The sequence below is a fragment of the Chaetura pelagica genome, unplaced genomic scaffold, assembly GCF_000747805.2.
Source record: "Chaetura pelagica isolate M959 unplaced genomic scaffold, ChaPel_1.0 scaffold3, whole genome shotgun sequence".
In the NCBI taxonomy this organism is placed as follows: domain Eukaryota; kingdom Metazoa; phylum Chordata; class Aves; order Apodiformes; family Apodidae; genus Chaetura; species Chaetura pelagica.
The window spans coordinates 2,668,710-2,688,172 of record NW_009952974.1 but is presented as its reverse complement, the minus strand read 5'-3'; the positions used below and the strand labels follow the sequence as shown (position 1 = coordinate 2,688,172).

The 19,463-nt window shown below is 43.2% G+C and overlaps 1 protein-coding gene across 5 annotated transcripts in view; it reads right to left on the bottom strand.

Annotated features, from left to right (window-relative positions):
* Positions 1 to 19,463, bottom strand: part of CLASP1 (cytoplasmic linker associated protein 1) — a 156,519-nt gene that overhangs the window by 105,397 nt on the left and 31,659 nt on the right. For all 5 annotated transcript variants that reach the window (XM_009996037.1, XM_009996040.1, XM_009996036.1 and 2 more), the window contains exons 2-7: positions 18,430 to 18,508; positions 18,121 to 18,224; positions 17,606 to 17,697; positions 17,445 to 17,520; positions 14,599 to 14,696; positions 13,448 to 13,515 (exon numbers count right to left, since the gene is read on the bottom strand). In XM_009996037.1, coding sequence (XP_009994339.1) covers positions 13,448 to 13,515; positions 14,599 to 14,696; positions 17,445 to 17,520; positions 17,606 to 17,697; positions 18,121 to 18,224; positions 18,430 to 18,508 — 517 coding nt within the window. The remainder of the gene's footprint in view (positions 1 to 13,447; positions 13,516 to 14,598; positions 14,697 to 17,444; positions 17,521 to 17,605; positions 17,698 to 18,120; positions 18,225 to 18,429; positions 18,509 to 19,463) is intronic.

The following is a 19,463-nucleotide window of genomic DNA, read 5'->3' as shown; positions in this document are numbered from 1 at the left end:
AGAGGGCCAAAAACTCTTTGTCAGAGATAAACTGCATTTAATATTTGATTTTTCTACATGGAGAATTGGAACACGTTGCTCAGCCAGCAAATTAGGGCTTACCATTGCAAGCAAAAGGTCAGAAGACTTCTAAAAAGAGTATTTTAAAGAATGGCATAAAGGTTAAATGGAACCAAATAGTCTCACCTACTAGTTTGTAGCAAGATGTTCCTCAGATAAACAATTAGAATATGTTCACATTTAAATATTAAGCGTTAAGTTCTTAATATTAAAGAGTGATCTATCTTAATTCTTCACTAAATAAGCCCGTGTGCAACTTGACAGTCACACTGATGACAAATCAGTAAAACTATTCTCATCAATTCTAGTGTAACACCAAATCAGCAGACAGTGCCCACTAAATGATACACGTTGCCATTTATAGAGGTGCCTCTGTTGTGGCTCACAGGCATTTCATGCTGACATCAGGTTGTGTTGATAACTGAGGTCACATTTTCTTCTGCCTTTAGCAGAAGTTAGCACTCTTGGTAAACTGAAGTGCTCAGTAACAAACATCATCTCAAATGACACTGGCAATCAAGGAATCCAACCTCTTTCCAAAAGCAAGGCCGACAAAGTTGTATTGCTCAGAACCCCATCCAGCCAAGCTTTAAAAGCCTCCAAGGATGGAAACCCTCTGGGAAGCCTCTTCCAGTGGTTCGCTCACCATCCTCAAAGTGAAAAAACTATCTGCTCATGGCAAAAAATGAGCATAGAACTGTTCCCTCAGCCCCTATAGTACATGAACTACTGAAACTTGCATCAAACACAATTAAAATCTCTTGCTGGATGTGAGGGACCAGCCCTCAGGACCTAACATAGGAAGTGGTGTCAAAACAGCATTGTAAGCCCTCAAAGAAGGACCTACCCAGGTTGTGACACTGGAGAAGGTCTTATTTCCAATTGAGAGGAATTAGTGGTCTATGCAATATAAGTACAGAAAAGTCAAGATTCTAGCCTAAAAATTAAAGAGATGAGCTCCTCTTCAGCCTGTTACTGGTGTTTGTACTGTGTTGGTTTATAGAAATCACTTCCATGCTATAAGGCAACAGGGACAACCTGCTTTAAAAAAAGGCTGGTAGGGTCATTACTGGACAATGGGAAGGAGACTATCAAGCATTGTTCAGACATATTCTCACCTCTAACAGGCAGTATTTTCTAGGGCATGTAAACTGTGCTGGTTTAGATCCAGTTTTCCCAGTAGAAAGCTGGTGGAAAGACCAAACCTTTTTCTCACGCACACAGAGGCCCAGAAGGGACCTTCCTGCTGTACCTGATGGGAGGTCCCTGCCTGGTTTATACAAACAACACTGTTGCCCATGGTTCTCAAGCAACCACCTTTCCCCACCAAGGGTTTTGAACAAAATACTAAGGTTTAATCCTATTTTTAATGCTGCCAAGTCAGATAAAAGAAAGGCTTCATGTTTATCTCCAACTGGTCTACTGGACCTTGCACTGTCCCACCTCTGTCTCAAACTTCTCAGTGCCCCAGTACACAAGAGTATCTCCCACACTCTCACGCATCAGACTGCACAGAGCTGCTTGTCCCACACTGCTATAAACAAGAAGTAGTCTGGAAAGAGAGGGACAAGGCTGCTTTAGAGCCCAAGCTAACAAATAAGCTTCAGGGAGCAACATGAAGGGGAGCAGCAAGAAGCACAATGTGGATATGTTAAGACCCATCCCCAGACTCAGATCACTGGAGAAAGCCCACGGTAGTGAGACAAGATACAGCAAATAAAGAAAAATCCACATCTGGGAAAAGCTAGAGACAAGTACGGAGCTTCTTAAGGGGAAGGGGACAGAGAATAAGTTTCAGTGAACTGGTGCATAAACATTTTGCCTATGGAAGCTGGGATCAGCTCTTATTTAAGTCTCCAGTGAAAAGAAGCGTGACTGTCTCTCCACATCATGGGAGCTCCGAGTGATTAGAAGTCTCTGCAGATTCAGTTCCTGCCCAGCACAGAGCTCAAACAGCAGGAGTGTAAATCGGAGCTGAAGTGCACTGGCAGAGCTGCAGAGGGAGAGACGTGTGCCCAGCCCAGCCTCTCCAGGGCTGGCTCCAGGACTGTCCTTGATCCCTCCAGCTCACAAGGAAGAGCTAGGGGGAGGCCAGGGGGAGCAATCTGAACAATCAAGAACAAAGTTAGACCCATTTTTCATAAATCAGATCTAATCAGAAATGTCAGGTCTTATTAAGGCAGGCAAGAATGCCAGAAGACCTGCATGGATGAACAAAGAGCTCCTGGACACTCTTAGATGAATAAAGTCTCCAGAGGGTGAAAGCAGGGACAGGTAGCCTGGAAGAAATACAAAGAAGTTGTCTGAGAAGCCAGGGATCAGGTTCAGAAAGCTAAAGCCCAGATAGAGTTAAACCCGGCCAGGGACATGAAGGGTAGTAAGAAAGGTTTCTGCAGGTACATCAGTGATAGGAGGCAGAGTAAGGAAAACACGGACCCTCTGCAGAAGGAAACAGAAAACCATGTCATGCAGGATATGGAGATGGCTGAAATACTGAACAACTTTTTTGCCTCAGTCTTCTCTGGTAAGGGCTCTCTGGTCACACCATCCAGGTCACAGAAGGCAGAGCCTTGGAAATGGAAGATCTGCCCACTGTAGGAGAATCACAGAATAGCCATGGTAGGAAAGGACCTCTAAGATCACCACAGAAAAAACAAAACAACAAAAAAATAACAAAACAAAACCACATCCCAACAAACCCCACAACACATAACCTACAATCTCAGTTGGTAGAACATGCCCTGAAGTTGTTCATCTACATCCACGGATAGTGACTCCAGCAACTCCCTGGCCAGGATGTTCCAGTGCCTGATCACCGGACAGAAGGGAGGTCATCCAGAAGGACATTGACAGGCTTGAGAGGTAGGCCCATGCCAACCTCGTGAAGTTCAACAAGGCCAAGTGCAAGGTCCTGCACTGGGGTTGGGGCAAACAAATACACAAGCACAAATACAGGCTGGGCAGAGAATAGATTGAGAATAGCCTTGAGAAGGACCTGCAGTTGTTGCTCAACATGTTGCTCAACATGAGTAGGTAATGTGCACTTGCAGCTCTGAAAGCCAACCACATCCTGGGCTGCATCAGAAGAAGCCTGGCCAGCAGGTGGAAGGAGGTGACCCTGTCCCTCTACTCTGCACTCGTGAGACCCCATCTGGAGTACTGTGTCCAGTTGTGGAGCCCTCAACACAGGAAGGACAGAGCTCTTGGAGCAAGTCTAGAGGAGGCCCACAAAGATTGTCTGCAGGCTGCAGCACCTATTCTATGAGGTTCAGCCTGGAGAAAAGAATGAAGAGAAGGCTCAAGGAGACCCTATAGGGGTGTTCCAGTATTTGACGGGGGCTTAAAGGAAAGCTGGGGAGGGGCTTTTTACCAGGGTGTGTAGTGATAAGACAAGGGGTAATGGTTTTAAACTGGAAGAGGACAGCTTTAGGTTAGACATTAGGAAGGGATTCTTTACTGGGAGGGCAGTGAGGCATTGGAACAGGTTGCCCAGGAAGGCTGTGGATGCCCCCTCTCTGGAGGTGTTCAAGGCCAGGTTGAATGGGGCTTTAAGCAACCTTGTCTAGTGGAAGGTGTCCCTGCCCATGCAGGGGGGTTGGAACTAGGTGATCATTAGGGTCCCTTCCAACCCAAACTCTATAATGATGAGCCAGAGCTCCACTACAAGTCTCATTACACAGGGGACATGTACATGGCATACACACATCATATTGTAAAGATGTACTCATCTGCTTTACCCACACCACACCCAAAGGGAACAGTCACATCATACAGGGGTGGAGGCAGCACCAACTCTGTAAGAGACAACGCCAACTGCAGAAAGAAAACACTGGGAGATGTAGTGTCAACAGTGCTTCATACATAAAATTTTATTTCTCCCTTCCCTCTGAAAGACAAGGAGCAATCATGCCTAAAACACTTTTAACAAGGCTATTACAATATAGTCAATCAGCACTTTACAAAGGGTCCTGTTCATTTTCCATTGAAATCATTAGGAAGAGTCCATACAGGGAGCAGATTTGGACTAAAAAATAAGTGTAAATATCTTTCCTACCTCTGCATATAAGCATCCAAAACTATCAACCACCTATCCATCCTGGTCTCCAATGAAGCCCAGAGATGTTTCACATTCAGTGGACATTAGGATCTGCATCTAATACCACAAGCTTCCATGTCAAGCATCTAAAGGATTTTCATGGTGCCCTGACTAGCTCTGAATGAGGGTAGGCCAGGTCTGTGACAGGAAAAGGAACAGGTCTAGAATGAAGTTGATACAGGTTTTGCCATTCTTGACAAAAGCTCAGATGACACTGTACAGTGAATGAAGATATTTCTCTCTTCCTCTATAGTCCATAATTTGTGGTAAAATTCACCTGGCTTGAGTCTGAAGGCCATCTGCAAAGCAGCAGCCATTAGCAATTTTCTTCATGAAGATTTGGCTGCAGCAAGGTCACTGCAGGCTACACATACGAAGTAAACCAAGCCAGGATAATTCAGGGCTGTCTGCAGTTTTGGGCTTCAGGGGAATAAACAAGAAAGAGACTCAAACCGCTTTGCACAATGCAACAAAAAGATTCCTTTGACAGGGCAGCTGGGCAGAACTAATTCCTTCAGCAGGCAAAAGAAACCCAGCCATTATACAGTATTTTCTGTCTTAATACTACAAAAATAGGACACTTTTACTTATTATAGCTTGGTTTTGCTCTATTTCACATCACTATATCTATGTTACAAACAAAACACTCGGACCAAACAAAATGAAGGAGAAGGGCAATGTAATGCCAGACCAGGGCCAAGTACAGACAAAGCATTAACTGTACTTCCCACTAGAGTAACAAATGAGCACTTGTCCACTCCTGTGTTTGGAAAAAAGGTCCTCTTCATGCCCCTAACTCACATGGCTGTAACTGCAGTTATTGTTCTACCACTGTATATTAAAACTGGATACACCATCTGTACAGTACTATGTCTTTCTCAGAAATGGACTTAGTAGTCCAATCTTAACCAGTCAATTATTTGAACATGAAAAGTGACCAGATATGAGAAGCCCTTCAAGCCTGCAAGCATTTTTTTCTTGGGTTCTTTAGAAATCAAGCAGTTGTTCTTCAGTCCAGACACTTGAACAACATCTCATGGTTACACAAGTTGCCACTCCCACAGTTATGCTGTATACATGCTGTTCTGCAAGGGCAGGGATGCTCTTTGTCACCAGCAAATGAAATCTGGGGGTGACTGCTGTCCTCAGAGGCTGCTAATTACAGCAGCTAAACTCAGTTCACTCATTACATGCTCAACCTGAAAACAAATCTCAAAGAAATGAGAGCAGCAGCACAAGAATTAAAAGTGCTCCACAAGAGATGCAAGTCATTTCATCTCACTCCCAAGCAGTCTTTGGCTATCACTGAGGCTGCCGATTAGGGACAGCAATTTAATTCTAAACTGGGACAGTGATTCTATATAAAAACAGCCCAAAGCATCTGCTTATAAAAAGTATCAGGAGACTATGCTCAAGAACCTAGCACTCAGCCAAAACACAAAGAAGGGGAAGGCAGACCTCCACTCCTACACGGCTTTTTGTGGAGACTGAATTATTTCTGAGCCTCAGGCAAAGTTTCCTAGTCAAGAACACTTCTGTAATTCTTTCCATAGCAGCAGAAAGCATGTGATACCTTCACTTATGATCACTGAAGTGCCTCACTGTGCTTTGCCAAAAAGCACTAAAGACAGAGTGTGTGAGAAAATATGGACAAACACAACCCAAATAAGCTTCACAGATCTGCAGAATATACAACTGCAGGATACCTTCCACTCACACCAAGTTGTCCTTAGTAAGGCAAATTTCCTTTAAGTTATTTGAGTAATTTCTACTCCCCATCTCTCTGAATTGTTGAGAATTAAAAGCTGACTTAAAATCACTGCTGCATTCAGTAGCCAATGTGCATACATGCATGTGTATGAACCATCCCATTGATAAATTAGCTCCTGGAAGATGCTGTGTGTATAATTAACAAAGCTAACAGATCAAAAATAATTAGATTTAAAGTTAGTCCTTCCATTCAAAAATATAACTGGAGTTAATAGTGCTCCAGCCTTGACCCCTAACATCCTTCTCACAAAAGATCTACAAAGGGACACACAGCTGGACAAAACAGCGCAGAACATACCAGGAAACTGGTCCAAAGATTAAAAGACAGTGACTACTGTAGATTTGAGGTTTTGTTTTACAGATTAAACCAACCTGACACAGCAAAACATTACAGAAATTGGAGGAAGATCGCAGCAGAGAAAATGGGAATGCTACTAAGCATTACTGAAATGTGATTGGCACTAAAGCTTCTCCAGATATTACTGCATTTTCCATGGGGAAGGTGTAGGATCTTTTCTAATTTGTTCTAATTCTTGTTATGGACACTAGACTGTATATTCATCCTTTCAACATGTTCCAAGTTTCATGTACTCTCTAAGACAATCATTGAAGTCCCTCATCTACCAAATGGGAAGATACAGGCCCTGTATAAAGCTCATCTCCACACATGCAGGATTTTCATGCATTTAACCTCCATCAGTGATAATGGAATCATGCATGTTCATCTTCTGCTCATGAGGTCCACACTAAGTGGCATCACCTCATTTAGCTGCCCACTCCTTTAGCCTACACTTGATGCACATCTGTTGGAAATACCATGACATGTACCGGTAAGGTGGTTCTGCTTAGTTACACCAAAGCTGTGCCAAAAGAGCACTTCTGTGTTCATATAAAACCATCAGGGGTTAGGGAAATGATGATAGACACACAAGCAAAGTAACTCTAGTCTCCTGCTTCCTTGCAAGGGAATCCTAGGGTCAAAGTACTTTGGATTCATTCCAGAAGACACAATAGCACTAAGAACTTATTTTTCTTCTGACATTCACTACTACCACAGCTCAGACAACCAACGGTCTGAACCTAGAGGTCAGACATTTCCCAGCTGATAAGACCAGCTGGAATATGGCCCCAGGCTTTTTATTCCACTAGACAATCTTTCAAAGTTGAGAAGTTCCCAGCATGATGAAATCATCATACTTAATCAACAACAATATATAATTGTTTTCTTTAAGTAGTTAAGTACATTAATTATTCAACACAACACCAAATTTGGAAAAATTATGTTATTCTATTTTACCCGGACAGAAGAACCCAGATTGAAAGGGTCTCTCAGCTGTAAATGGTGACACTGTCCAATGATAGGAGATGCAGTTTGGAATGAGAAGGAGAACCAGCCAAGACAAGATTTGGTAATTTGTTCCTGGAGCTGGGAGATGTTTACTGACTGCTCACAAGTAACACCATGCATATCCATCCCCTGCCTTCTCTGAAAACACATGTAGTAACTGCCTTGGAAGAGCATTATGAAACCCTAATAGTCCAAAAGGATCCAAGCCCCTATATTTAAGAACTGCCTCTAAAAATGGTATGCACTGTCACCTGCAGTATCAAGTTCACAGCATCCAATGTGACCAGGTGATTTCCACCTTCCAATGCATTACGAAAAGCTGCCAATTAACCTTGAGACAGTAGATATCAATACAAACCCAAGGTCTAGAGAACTCGTATACCAACAATCTCAGACTTCCTAAATTTCATCTACTACATCCAGTAAGGACTTCAACAAGACAACAACAGGTACATTGAATAAAGAAGGGGAAGAAAAAAGATGCAGCTTTTGCAAAAGGAGCTAGCAAATAATTCCCTCTGAAGGCTAAGAAAAAAGATGCTGGCTTCTGATGTACCAAAAATAAATGCAATACATGCTTCCATCCTCTCAATTAATTCTTCACAGTTGAATGGATACAGAATTCCTCCACCTTTCCATGTCACCTAATCCCCTTCAGTCTCTCTAGCTCCTGCAGTTACTATTTTTGTTACAGAAATGCAGTTAAAACACAAAAACGCAGAAAAGCCAGTGATGTCTCCATTTGGCGTCTTCTTGGAGCTAAAAATCAGTATTAAATTCAGAAGTGCTTATTAATTTAAATAATCTTCCCAACCGATGCTGCAAATAGACAGTTAGGAAATTAAAGCCTTAGCAATCACTCAAAAACATCACAGACCAGGAAAGCTATCTGAAAATCCCTGTCCTTCACCTCTCACAACCTGTTCTCTTCCCTTATACATACACACTTCCCTTATCTATACTCGTCCTTCATCCAAAACAGATAATTTATAGTATTTTATAGAAGCTTAAGCTGAGCTTGATGCCATCAGGCTGCAGATGTTTACAGGCTATTTTTTTCAAGTTTCACTTTTACTGTAAGATTGCTTCAGTCTCCTTACACTATTAAGAAGAAATTAAAGGCAAGTATTCAGGCAAACACTCAGACACTGACAAACAAACCCATCTATCCCTGTGGCACGTTCATTAACACCTACCTTTCCCTGTAGTCATTTCTGCAGTGCCTGTGAGATGCTGGGGAAGAGCAGTGAGCTCCAGGAGCAGCCCTACAGTACATATCTCAGCAACTCAACCACCAGCACACTCTCCACCCTCCCCAACCACTCATCCCTGTGACCTAGCAAACGACTGCCACCCCTCCTCCAAAATAAAAGCCTGCTCAGCATCCAGCTGAACACCATGTGTCCTCCTGTGCCTGCTTGCTCACATCCCTCCCTCCTGCACTGGAGACTTCACAAGCCAGGAGGCAGCAATGAGCTTATTTCCAAAGCTGTGTAAAAGAAAGGGGACAGAGCTCCCAAAGTCTTGCCCATTTACACCTTCCACCAGGATGTGCTATTACTTCATAGCACTCGTGCAAGTATCACTCAGACATTACTGCTCTCAGCCCCCATGCAGATGAAGAGGAATTTCCTGGCTTTTTTTAATGCCACAGGAGTGCCTGAGTTAAAATTTATTTATATTTTGGTTTTCTATTTCAATTTGAAAACAGTCTTCACAGAGAACAAGCCATAAGGGAAATTAAATTGCACAAGGACATGAGTGCAGAAAAGCACAGTATAATGTTTGTTGGTTCAAAACCCCTCTTTCCAGCCTCTAATGCTTGTGCTTAGATGTGTGTTGACAAACAAAATATCCCACTCAGACACATGGCAATGCTTGGTAAGCGTGGGTGATTTTTCCTCCTTATAATAAATATCAAAATAGCATTTTGGTGACTCAGCTTTATTACCAGCAAAACACAGGAATATAGAATAGTTCTGTTTCCCATCTAATTGCCTCCAAGTTGTCAAGTTCATCATAAACAGAATTCATTCAACAAATAGTATATTTACTTTAAGCAGTAGCTTAAATACAGAAGTAGTTCCACTCAAGACTAAGACTGCTCCTTCTTCATGGACTTTCAGAAATGTTAATTCTCATCTGCTATTTTAGCATTGTTGTAGTTAACCTGCATGCTCTTAGAAAACCAACTCATGCAGGCAACTACCAAAATTACATTCTCCCCTCACCTTACTCTAAGTGAGTACCTGTGGGAAGAGATCTCAGCTCCAGACTTGTGTTAACATCTGCTTTGATTTCCTTGCAGCCCAAGACCACTGCCACCTCAACTGTCCCAAAATCTTGCTCTCCCAAGCAAAGTTGAAATTCAGCATAAACAAGAAAGTTCAATCCCCTCCCTACCCACAGATGCCATACTGGCACACCACTGCAGCATCCCTGCACACAGCCACACAGAGGCATCTCCATTTGTGTGACTTAAGCAAAAAAAAAAAAAAGGAGGTTTTACATAAAATAATTGTGTTATGATATTGCAATGATCAAGAGCATATAAAACACACCAAAATGCTGGTGTTACTAATTCTTTTAATTTACTTCCTATCAGCCTGTATCTCTCAGTAGATAACTTATTTCATTCTTACTCTGTCCTGAAGCTTGATGATAAAGTCTTCTAGAATCCAGGTCTGATCCAAAGTCAAATAAAATCCATGGAAAAAATGTACACTTTATGTTCAGGTCCTTCCAGATATAATAGCAAGGAAACCCATGCATGTGAATTTCCTGGAGTCTCTGCTTATGTCCAATAGCTTCTTCTCTGTATCACATTCAACTAGAGATCATCACACAATGCCACACAAAACCAGCAGCTGACTAGCTAGCAATTATTGGCTCTTTCATGCTGAAAATGTATTTGTCCCAGGGGAATAAGGCATCTGCGTAATTAGCGAAAGCAGTTACACAGAAAATAATTAGCTTGCTGAAAGCCAAAAGGGGGAAGACTATAATTTTTGTTTCAAGAGGCTGACTAATTATATGCCAAATAACAAAACAGAGATGCAGTGAGAATCATCAAGAAATCCAATGTGGATTTTAACTTCATATTCTAGCAGTAAGGGCTGGCAGTAGCCTAAGCAACAAGAAGCTCACTTCAGCACAGCAAAACCTCCCTCACTTAATAAAATACATCAGATTACTACGCAAACCTCCCCTGCTCCACTATGCATTTGACTTCTGTATTAATAAATACTAAAAGCAAAGCCTAGCCAAAAAAATTAAAGCCATTAAAAAACTGAAGAGACACTAATTGATCACAATATAGAAAAGTAAATATGAGACATACAAATTATAGACTTACATATCATAGACTTACAATCCACATTCTAATTGGAGTTGATTCATGGGATCAGCAACTGCCCTATTATTTTAACCACTTTTTCTGATAGACTGAAGAATTTTCTCTTTTTATCTTGGAAAGCATTAGTTAAGGAAACTTGAACAGTTTACAAAATACTCACGAATATCCAAATTACTCCTGCTACACAAAAAATGCTGCTGCAGTTACTTTCTTTTATCTGCACCTTTAGTAACCTGCTAGAGGAAACTTGCCAAACAGTAGCCTCAGAGATGACAGGCATTTTAGTCATCGTTCTTTGACCAGTTCTTTTCCCATATTTTATCACTTCAGAAACCACAGTTGCTTTCCCACTTGCCCAGTACTGCTCTGTTTTGCAATAAGGTAGGTTTGAAAACCACTTCCAATTCTTGTAATTAGCACAACTCTAGTGCTCCTGAGGCTGGGATCATTTAGGAGTACCATTTCAGCCAACAGCTTGCTCGTGGTTACCCACTGAAGAACTACAAATTCACCCATAAAACAACATTAAAGAATTAAGATTTGATCTTTGCTTGTGAGTTGGGAACTCATGATCTAGCTTCAATTACCCTTTCCTGTTTCAGAGACACACAGTAACCCTGAACAACAGACAGCCCTTCCCCAGGGGGCAAAGAGTGTTACTTTTCAGCCAGGTCTGATACACAACCACCACTGGGAGAAGCTTAGGGCTGAACAGCCAGGATGAGGAAGCAGAGGCTGTTCTTCCTGCAGTGCCACTTTATGCAGACAAGGGCTGACAGACTGCAGTCTGCCCCCCAAAACCTCTGGGACACTTATGCAGCCTGCGCAGAGCTCAGAATATCACATGCTAACTACAGAGAGGGACTAATGTCAACTTCTAAGACACAGCACAACTCCACCATATTGCCTGAATTCATCTGACCCAGGCCACATAACATGAAGGTTGAAGACCTGATCATGTTATATATACCCTCACAGGCATCACCTGGCAGCATTACAGTCTAAAAGGAGGGGTGCTAATGAGAACAGCCTCATCATCAATACTGTGCTCTGCCACACTCCAAGGAACAAAATCAAGAGAGTTACTTCCTGAAAAAGGCAAATCTTTTGGATGTGCAGCATTTAGCATCATCTTTCCTGGTGATTTTGACAGCTGCTGAAAGCGTCACCTTTGTTCTACAGCTGCAGGAGGTGTCAGGGACACAAGAAACCTGACAAACTTAGCTTGTCTTTAGGCCATAACAAACTTGTGACCATGGGTGAAGATAAGCTTCCTCCACTGGTTATACAACCTCAAAAAGATAAACTGGAAGTTGCACAGAGCTGTTGACACATGAGATACGGGGAGCATGTATGCTCTATTTGTTCTGTGTTTGGAAGATGAGGAAGAAACAACCAACCAGCCTATGGCACGATGGGAAACTGAACCCTCAAACACAGAAACAATATATTAATAAATGTCCTCATTACTAGCTTCACAGATAAGAATTATTTTTACATTAGCTCATGTAACTACCAACTTGTTATTGTTAAGGAAGATGAAACAGTCTTAGTACAGCAGAAGGAGCTCCTATTCTTCCTATGCTTTGCTCTCTTTGAGCCCTTAACACTCTGGACTCCAGTCTTCCCAACTCCCTTTTTCCCCAGGCTACATTTTGGTCTCAGTGCCCACACAGGAGATTCAACAGAGGACAAATGCTAACACACACATGCTCTAGGGACTGCATCCAGCCACAGCACAAGCAAGGACAACAAGACATCAGCAGATCAGGTTAAGCAGAGTGAGGAAGACTGGAGTACTTGTGTCTGGAAGCACAAGAAACCTGTCAATGAAGCCAAGGACACAAGATCGGGTGTGTAAGGTCTCAGGCACTGCATACATAAATAAGTTAGATCTTCGAATTAACATAAACAGTGACAGAGAAAGGGATATTAAAAAATAATTCTCAATGAAGCAAAAAACTGACAGATCTAATACACATTGATGCTTTACTCGCACTTAAAGAAAAGTGTTCCTATGGAATCCTTCCCTAATTTTAAAACAGTGTTTGCTTTCTTGGCAAGAGATGACAGTTGAAAGCCCAGAAAAGGTCATCCCCATTGTCCCATCTTGCTTCTTTTGATATCTCCAGTGGTGCCAACAGCCTTAAATCACACCAGAGCACACACTAGGATGCTCTGTCTAGAGATAAAAACTACCTCTCAAAAGCTAACAATTACTAAATGATCTCTGGTGCTGCTCTGGGACATGTACATGCAAAAATTGTTGTACATCTAAAACTCACATTGCAAATCTAAGTTAACTCTAGTTTCTTGCTAGTTGAAGTTGATTCTTACGTATCTCTCACCTATTTCATAGAACGTTCTTCTAATCAGTTGTGATGTAATCGATTTTCTAACATCACCTTAATTTGGATTGGAAAATACAAAAAAATATACATTAAGCTCTCTTTCCTCCTCCCCCTAGAGAAGAAACCCAACAGAAATCACAGAAATCCCATCCTTAAGTTTTCCCACTACTGCATGTGCTTAACACTGTGTAGCAACATCTCGCACCACAATGCACAAATGTCTCCTTGAACTCCAGACAACTGCAATCTACATAGTACAACATATCCAGTTAATGTTTTCTCCTCCTGATACTACTGAGACAGAGCAAGCTAAACAAAAAACAGTTCTATTTGCTGCAAAAGATGTGTATATTTCTGATCACCCATACTTGTTTTCTCTAATAGAATACTTGCTCTATGTCCATTTGAAAGCCTTACCAATTGAAAATTGCTGAAAACCCCAAAAAGAGTGTACAAGTTCTACTCACCACCTGAACTCTGAATCATGTTTCCAGATTTTTGGACCTCATCGAATTTTGTAAAGATTACATTCAACCTGTTTGAAAGTTAAAGAAATAACAGTGAAGAGTTGAATTCAATTTTCAGGAATCTAGTTTAAGGCATTACATGACAAATTTTGGTTCACTTGGGTCATTGAGAACACTTTCAAGAAGGTCAGTGTGGAGGGTTTTTAAATGTTAAAGTAGTAAAATCACAATATGAAACTGCTGATAAGAAAAACTAAGAACCAACTGATGCTACAGAGACATAATAGAAATGGAAATACTGTATTACTGAAAATGTGACATGTCTAATTGTAGGTGCATTTCCACTTCATTACTATTTGGTCTATCTTAACCATTTGCAGAAATACCCAGAAAAAACAACAAATCCAACCTTACACAACACTCGTCTGACTCATGCCTGATGGAGCAGAAGACCCTTATCACATCTCATTATTCCTTCCCACAGAGTTTATCACTTCAAGCCACGCTGTGGCAGCAGTTATCACTGGAGAATAAGAGGCAACAGTGCTGTTGGGGTGTCCTCCCACCTTCCATGTGCACCCCAACTCAAGCTACCACTTCCCTCACTCCCTCCTGCCTCTGTGCATTCACACGCTGCCATCTACTCCATCCTAAGGTCTAACCATGCTCCATTCTGCACATCAGAGATTGCAGCAACCTACAGAGCAGCTTTCTTACCATAGCTGAAGTGACACACACAGAGGGATGGGGTTTTGGTGTGTGGTTTTGTGTGTTTTTTGGTTTTTTTAATAAAGCCTAGGAACTGATATTTACTGTTTTTTTCTTTATGACAGCCTTCTACACTGCTTACGCACAAGGTGCTCTGAAGCGTCCTCTCTACACATGCAGAACACAGGAAAAACCCCACATTAAATCTTAAATCAGTTAACTATGTATACATCTGTAGCAATTTTATTGGTTTTCCCAAGATGTTGTGACATACTTGGGCAAAGGTTCAGGATCCACATTAAGTGAAACCTGAGCATGTGTAGGATGAAACAAAACACAGGAGAAGGTTCAATCATGCAGCTCCTGAAGCCTCCTAAAAGAAGGATGGGATTAAAAAGCAGCCTAAAAAAAAAAACCAAAGACATAAGGCATTTCCAACTCACCGGGATTGGGGTAATCCTTTTTTACTGAGATCAGCCCTTACACGTTCACCAACATGTCTGTAAATTTCCACAAGACTGTTTATTGCTGCATCTCGAACCTGAATGTGAGATATGGAAGAAATCAATCATCTTTAGAATTTAAACCAATAAAACCCTGCCCTAACTTGGAGAAAGAAGTTTGCGTATTTCTCAGCAAAAACAGCAGCCACTATACATGCTACAGCAGAGCTCATGAAGAAGCTTCCATCTCTGCATTTCAGAGAGTAGCAGCATCAGCAGCTCTAATCTAACTGAAAAGGCAGCCAAGACAGTTAAAAGTTTCATATGTAGGAACACATACAGGGAGCTCAGCTGCCTTTGCCACACTCCACCCCTTGTGTGCAACAGCTCCATTTACTGCATCAAAAAAAGGACGGAGAGACAAATAGACATGATACCACTAGTAGGTTATAAAACAACTGATTTTTTATGTTGTCTTACAAACTTATGTTTCTGTGAGAATCAAATATGGAGGGAGGGATAAGCAATCACCTGAGTTACTATAAATTTTCTATGTTTCTCAAAGTGATTTACAAAACATTGCTGAGCACATCCTTCTTTCCACCCAACACAAGAGCTACAAATCTGATTGAAGTGTCACCTTTCTGTACTGCACTCCCTTCCTCCATCAGACACAGCAGGCAGAAGGTAAACGATCTGCTCTGCCTACAGGAATGCACTTCTGCTTCTCAGGAGATGGCCCAGCAGATATCCAAGAATCCACACACATCAGCACTAGCCACAGGATATTTTGTGGGCACAAACTAGAACTGCCTATAGGTGGGAATTGAAGGGCAGACATACACAACTTGCTTCCTAGCCTTGACTCATGCTGGTCATGCTGGTCTTGCTGCTCTCCCACTCCATAGCCTTCCCATGCAGCAGTTCCCAAGTGCTGCCTTCACTCACACCAGCCCTTACTCAGTGGTCTCACCTCTCTTCTCTCCACCTATCAGCCCCACACACCACCAGGCAGGACACTTTCTGGGCACAGATCAGGGCAGATCCTTTGATGCCCCAGTTTCTGGGCACAGAGACCCCAACCCATCCTCATTTTCTGCCACCTGCTGCCAGGGAGGAGAAGTGACAGCACCTGCATCACCCACATACCTGCACCCAGGGCACACTGACATGCTGTGTGCCTGCTCCAGTCACAGCACAGGAAGCAGCCAACCCAAGGTCTTCAATGTGCACCAGGTTAACCAGAGGCCAGTTACAGGACTGGTTAAACCCCATATTGAGGCAAGGCAGGGAACACTTGCTACTATACTTGCTTTAAGTCTGCAATAGCAAAGCTTCAATGCTCAATTTTATTTTTGAGGAAATAGTCATGGTTTTAATACAGTTGTCCTACAAGACACTTACTGGGTTACACGAGCTCTTAAACTGCATTACTTGAAAACAACAAAACCTTAAAAACGCTGAGAAGGGCAGTACTAAAACAGCTTCTACATCTACGACAAAAGAGGGAAAGTGCCACACTTGACCTGGATCTGCGTTTTTCCATCATCTCTCACCAAGAGAGGGCAGCATTGACCGAGCATAAGGTATCCCAGAGGTCAGGAGAAAGCAGTGGGAGCGCAGAAGCAGCCCCGGGGGAGCCCAGTGCCATCCCCAACCCCAGACAAGCGCTTTTCAACCAGACACCACTTTGACACCATTTGTGTCTGATGAGTTCAGTCATGGGATTTCCGGGGATGAAACACCAGACCCAGGATCATGGGCAAGAGATTAGCTTCATTTCCCACTGCAGCAAGGGACTGGGATAACGAGCTGTGCCAGGCACAGGGAAGGGGCAGTGCAGAGGGAAAATGTGTCCTAATTCTCTCACCAACTCCAAATCTTCTAACAGTTCACCAATGGCAGGACCAAGGTGTCTGTGCAACAAGGAGGGTGAAGATTAATCTTCCTCCTAAAACTCCTTGGGAGGACAGGCTAACTAACACTCATGCATTGGCAAAAACAACATGAGAAGGCTGTTTCACCATCCATCCTGCCCTTCAGCAGGGGAGGGGACAAGCCCAACTCCAGAATCAGCATAAGCCCATTCCCCATTTGGCTGTCCCATCCTTCCTTCCAGCTAAACACCTGCTCCAAACCTGGATCACAGACACCCACGTTGAGAGGGTAACAGGGATATTAAACTCCTTGTACACATGTTGCACTACATTAGTTTGAACCCTGCTTTTCCACCGTCTTCTCAGTAATTTCTCATACTTGCATCTAATTTCACATTAGATCCTGTCCAGGGCAAGACAAAAAGCATATACAAATATTTTTAAGCATGTATTTTCATCTGGTGTGCATCTCTGATTTAAAGTTCTTACACAGCTTTCACCCTTGAGTCAGAATCTCCCTGTACAACTTCTAGAAGTGCACTTAGCCAGGCTCACTGATCCCATTTACCCTCCTTGTCCAGGCTGATTCTTCTCTGAACGTGAAGGGTACTGCACTGAGCACAGAGGGATCCCTCCAGCACTGAGCACAGAGGGATCCCTGCAACCTCCCTCACATTCATGCTGCAAGGCACGGGAGTTCCCTTCCCACAACCATTTTCTGTTCAGTTCCTCTCACCTGTTACTCCTCCATGTTACTCTGTTGAACTCAGAGTAATTGATACACTGGTTTAGACATACTTCAAATCACACCTCATCAAAACCAGCCAAGTGCTCTTCATAAACAGCATTGTTCAGAGTTCACCACCAACAGCACATCTAACTGATTTACCAGACAGAACACAGAGCCCCACACTTACCCACAAAGCAAATCAGCACAACTTTTACAAGTGACTCACACCAAAAGCTTACCTGGCTGTTTGGATCTCCAAGTAAGTTACATATATGTGGCACTATCTTACTCAGTGTTAAACTCTGAGCTCCAGATCTGGAAATAAAGAACAAAAGGGCACTGGTGAGATCCAAATTAGGCTGGTATACACAGCACGGGTCTGCAGGAGGTTCTGACTTACGCATTGAGTGTTGCAATAAGGCAGAGGCAAATCCCTTCTCTTGTCCGGAAATTCTTGTGTTTGAAACCTCCAAGCATCCTGTCCCACACGTACTGTGGAAGACAAACATGGTGAGAGAGGAAAAAAGGAGGTGGGAGAAGAGTCATTCTTCCAGCAGACATGGATCTTTACATCCATCCAAACAGAATAGGACAAGAAGCAGAAAAACATTTTTAGATTTGTTTGTTTGTTCTGGGCTGATTCTGCAGTAACTCCCCACTAGCTAAAACAACACTTTACTTACAGAAAGCAAGTACCTTCTAAAGACCCAGAACAGCTACTCTAACATTCATCCATCCCATCCTTGGGAGCTCCACAGTCCCCCATGTATCCTGACATGCAACAGCATTCTCAAGTGAAACCTCTCATGCCAAGGCATAGGGAGATGAAGCCATCAGACAGGGCCACAGACAAAAACCCTCTGACAGAAACAAGTCTAAGCAGCCACTCACACTGCAAAGGGCTGTCAAACATACCTGAGGGTTAGCAGCTTGTTCCATGATTTTTAGCAGCAAGGTCTGATCCTGCTCCCTCACAGAGTCCTTAGAGTCTCCCAGCCTATCAAGTAAACTTGGCAGCACTGAGGAAAGAAAACAGGAACATCTAAGAAGAAGAAAACTATCAGAGCACCACAGCCCCTCACCCAATGGAGGGACCAGCCCTCCTGACCTTCAGCAGAGCCTGAAACCACCAAGAGCCTCCCAAGCAGGGAACAAGAAGGCTTGGTACAGAGCACATCCCAGCAGAGTCACAGTGACATGCCCCCTCACACACAGAGCCCTTACCTGTGCCAATCTGGGCCTTGAAGCGATCTTGCAAGCGGGACACCAGTGCCGAAAGGATGTCAATCCCCAGGAGAACCACCTGCAGGCACAGGACAGACGGTGTTTCAGCTCACAGCCCTTTGGCCCCCGCCTCAGAGTGCAGCCAAGAGAGCCCCTTCCCACCCACACTGTCCGTAGTGCTCACCCAGGTAACAGGGAGCAAAGAAACACAGAGCTCCTCTTTGCACAGCTTCTGACAGACGAGTGTTTTGCAAACAGAAAGTCCCCAAATGATCGTTCCCTGTGAGATTTACAAGCCAAAATTCACTGCCAAGAGCTTGACAAATCCAACGACTGTAATTGCTGCTCAGTGCTAAATTCATTCATATGTATGTGCAACGTACACATAGCATATGAATAACAATTTCAGTATTTGCTGTAGCTAACATTTAGAGTTTATTGTAATTATTAAACTTACAATTAGAAAATTATGTGTACTAACAGCTGCCTAATTATTCACTTGTAGAAATTAAACCCAATACTTGTATGACATAACTGAAGGCCAGGGAGTAACAGTGGGAGAGAAGCTTCAGCTGAGGAGGCTACAGATCAAAAAACCCCACTCTGATTAATTTTGCTTCACCGCACAAAAAAAAATAAATGGTTTGTATATTGAATATACAGTGGAGCTCGTGCACTAAGTGCTCGAGGAGACCCTGCAGATCACAAGTCTCGTAAAAGGCAGCTCTGCAGGTTGTTAGTGAGGTGCTGAGGGTAGGAACAGCTAGGAGCGCTACAGCCAGCCCGGCTGCTGAGGCCATGTCACCAGGGCTGTCACCCCGCTCCCTGCGGACGGTGTACGTGTGCGCACACATTCTATATGTGTACATATGTCTGTACCTCCGGACACACACCCGAACGCCCGGCGGCAGCGGGCGGGGCAGCACCACGGGCGGGCGGCAGGGGGCGCGCTCCGCCGCGCGGCTGCCCACCCACTTATGCAAATACGCTCCCGGCTGGCGCAAGGCACTCTGGGTAGAGCCGCCACGGCCGAG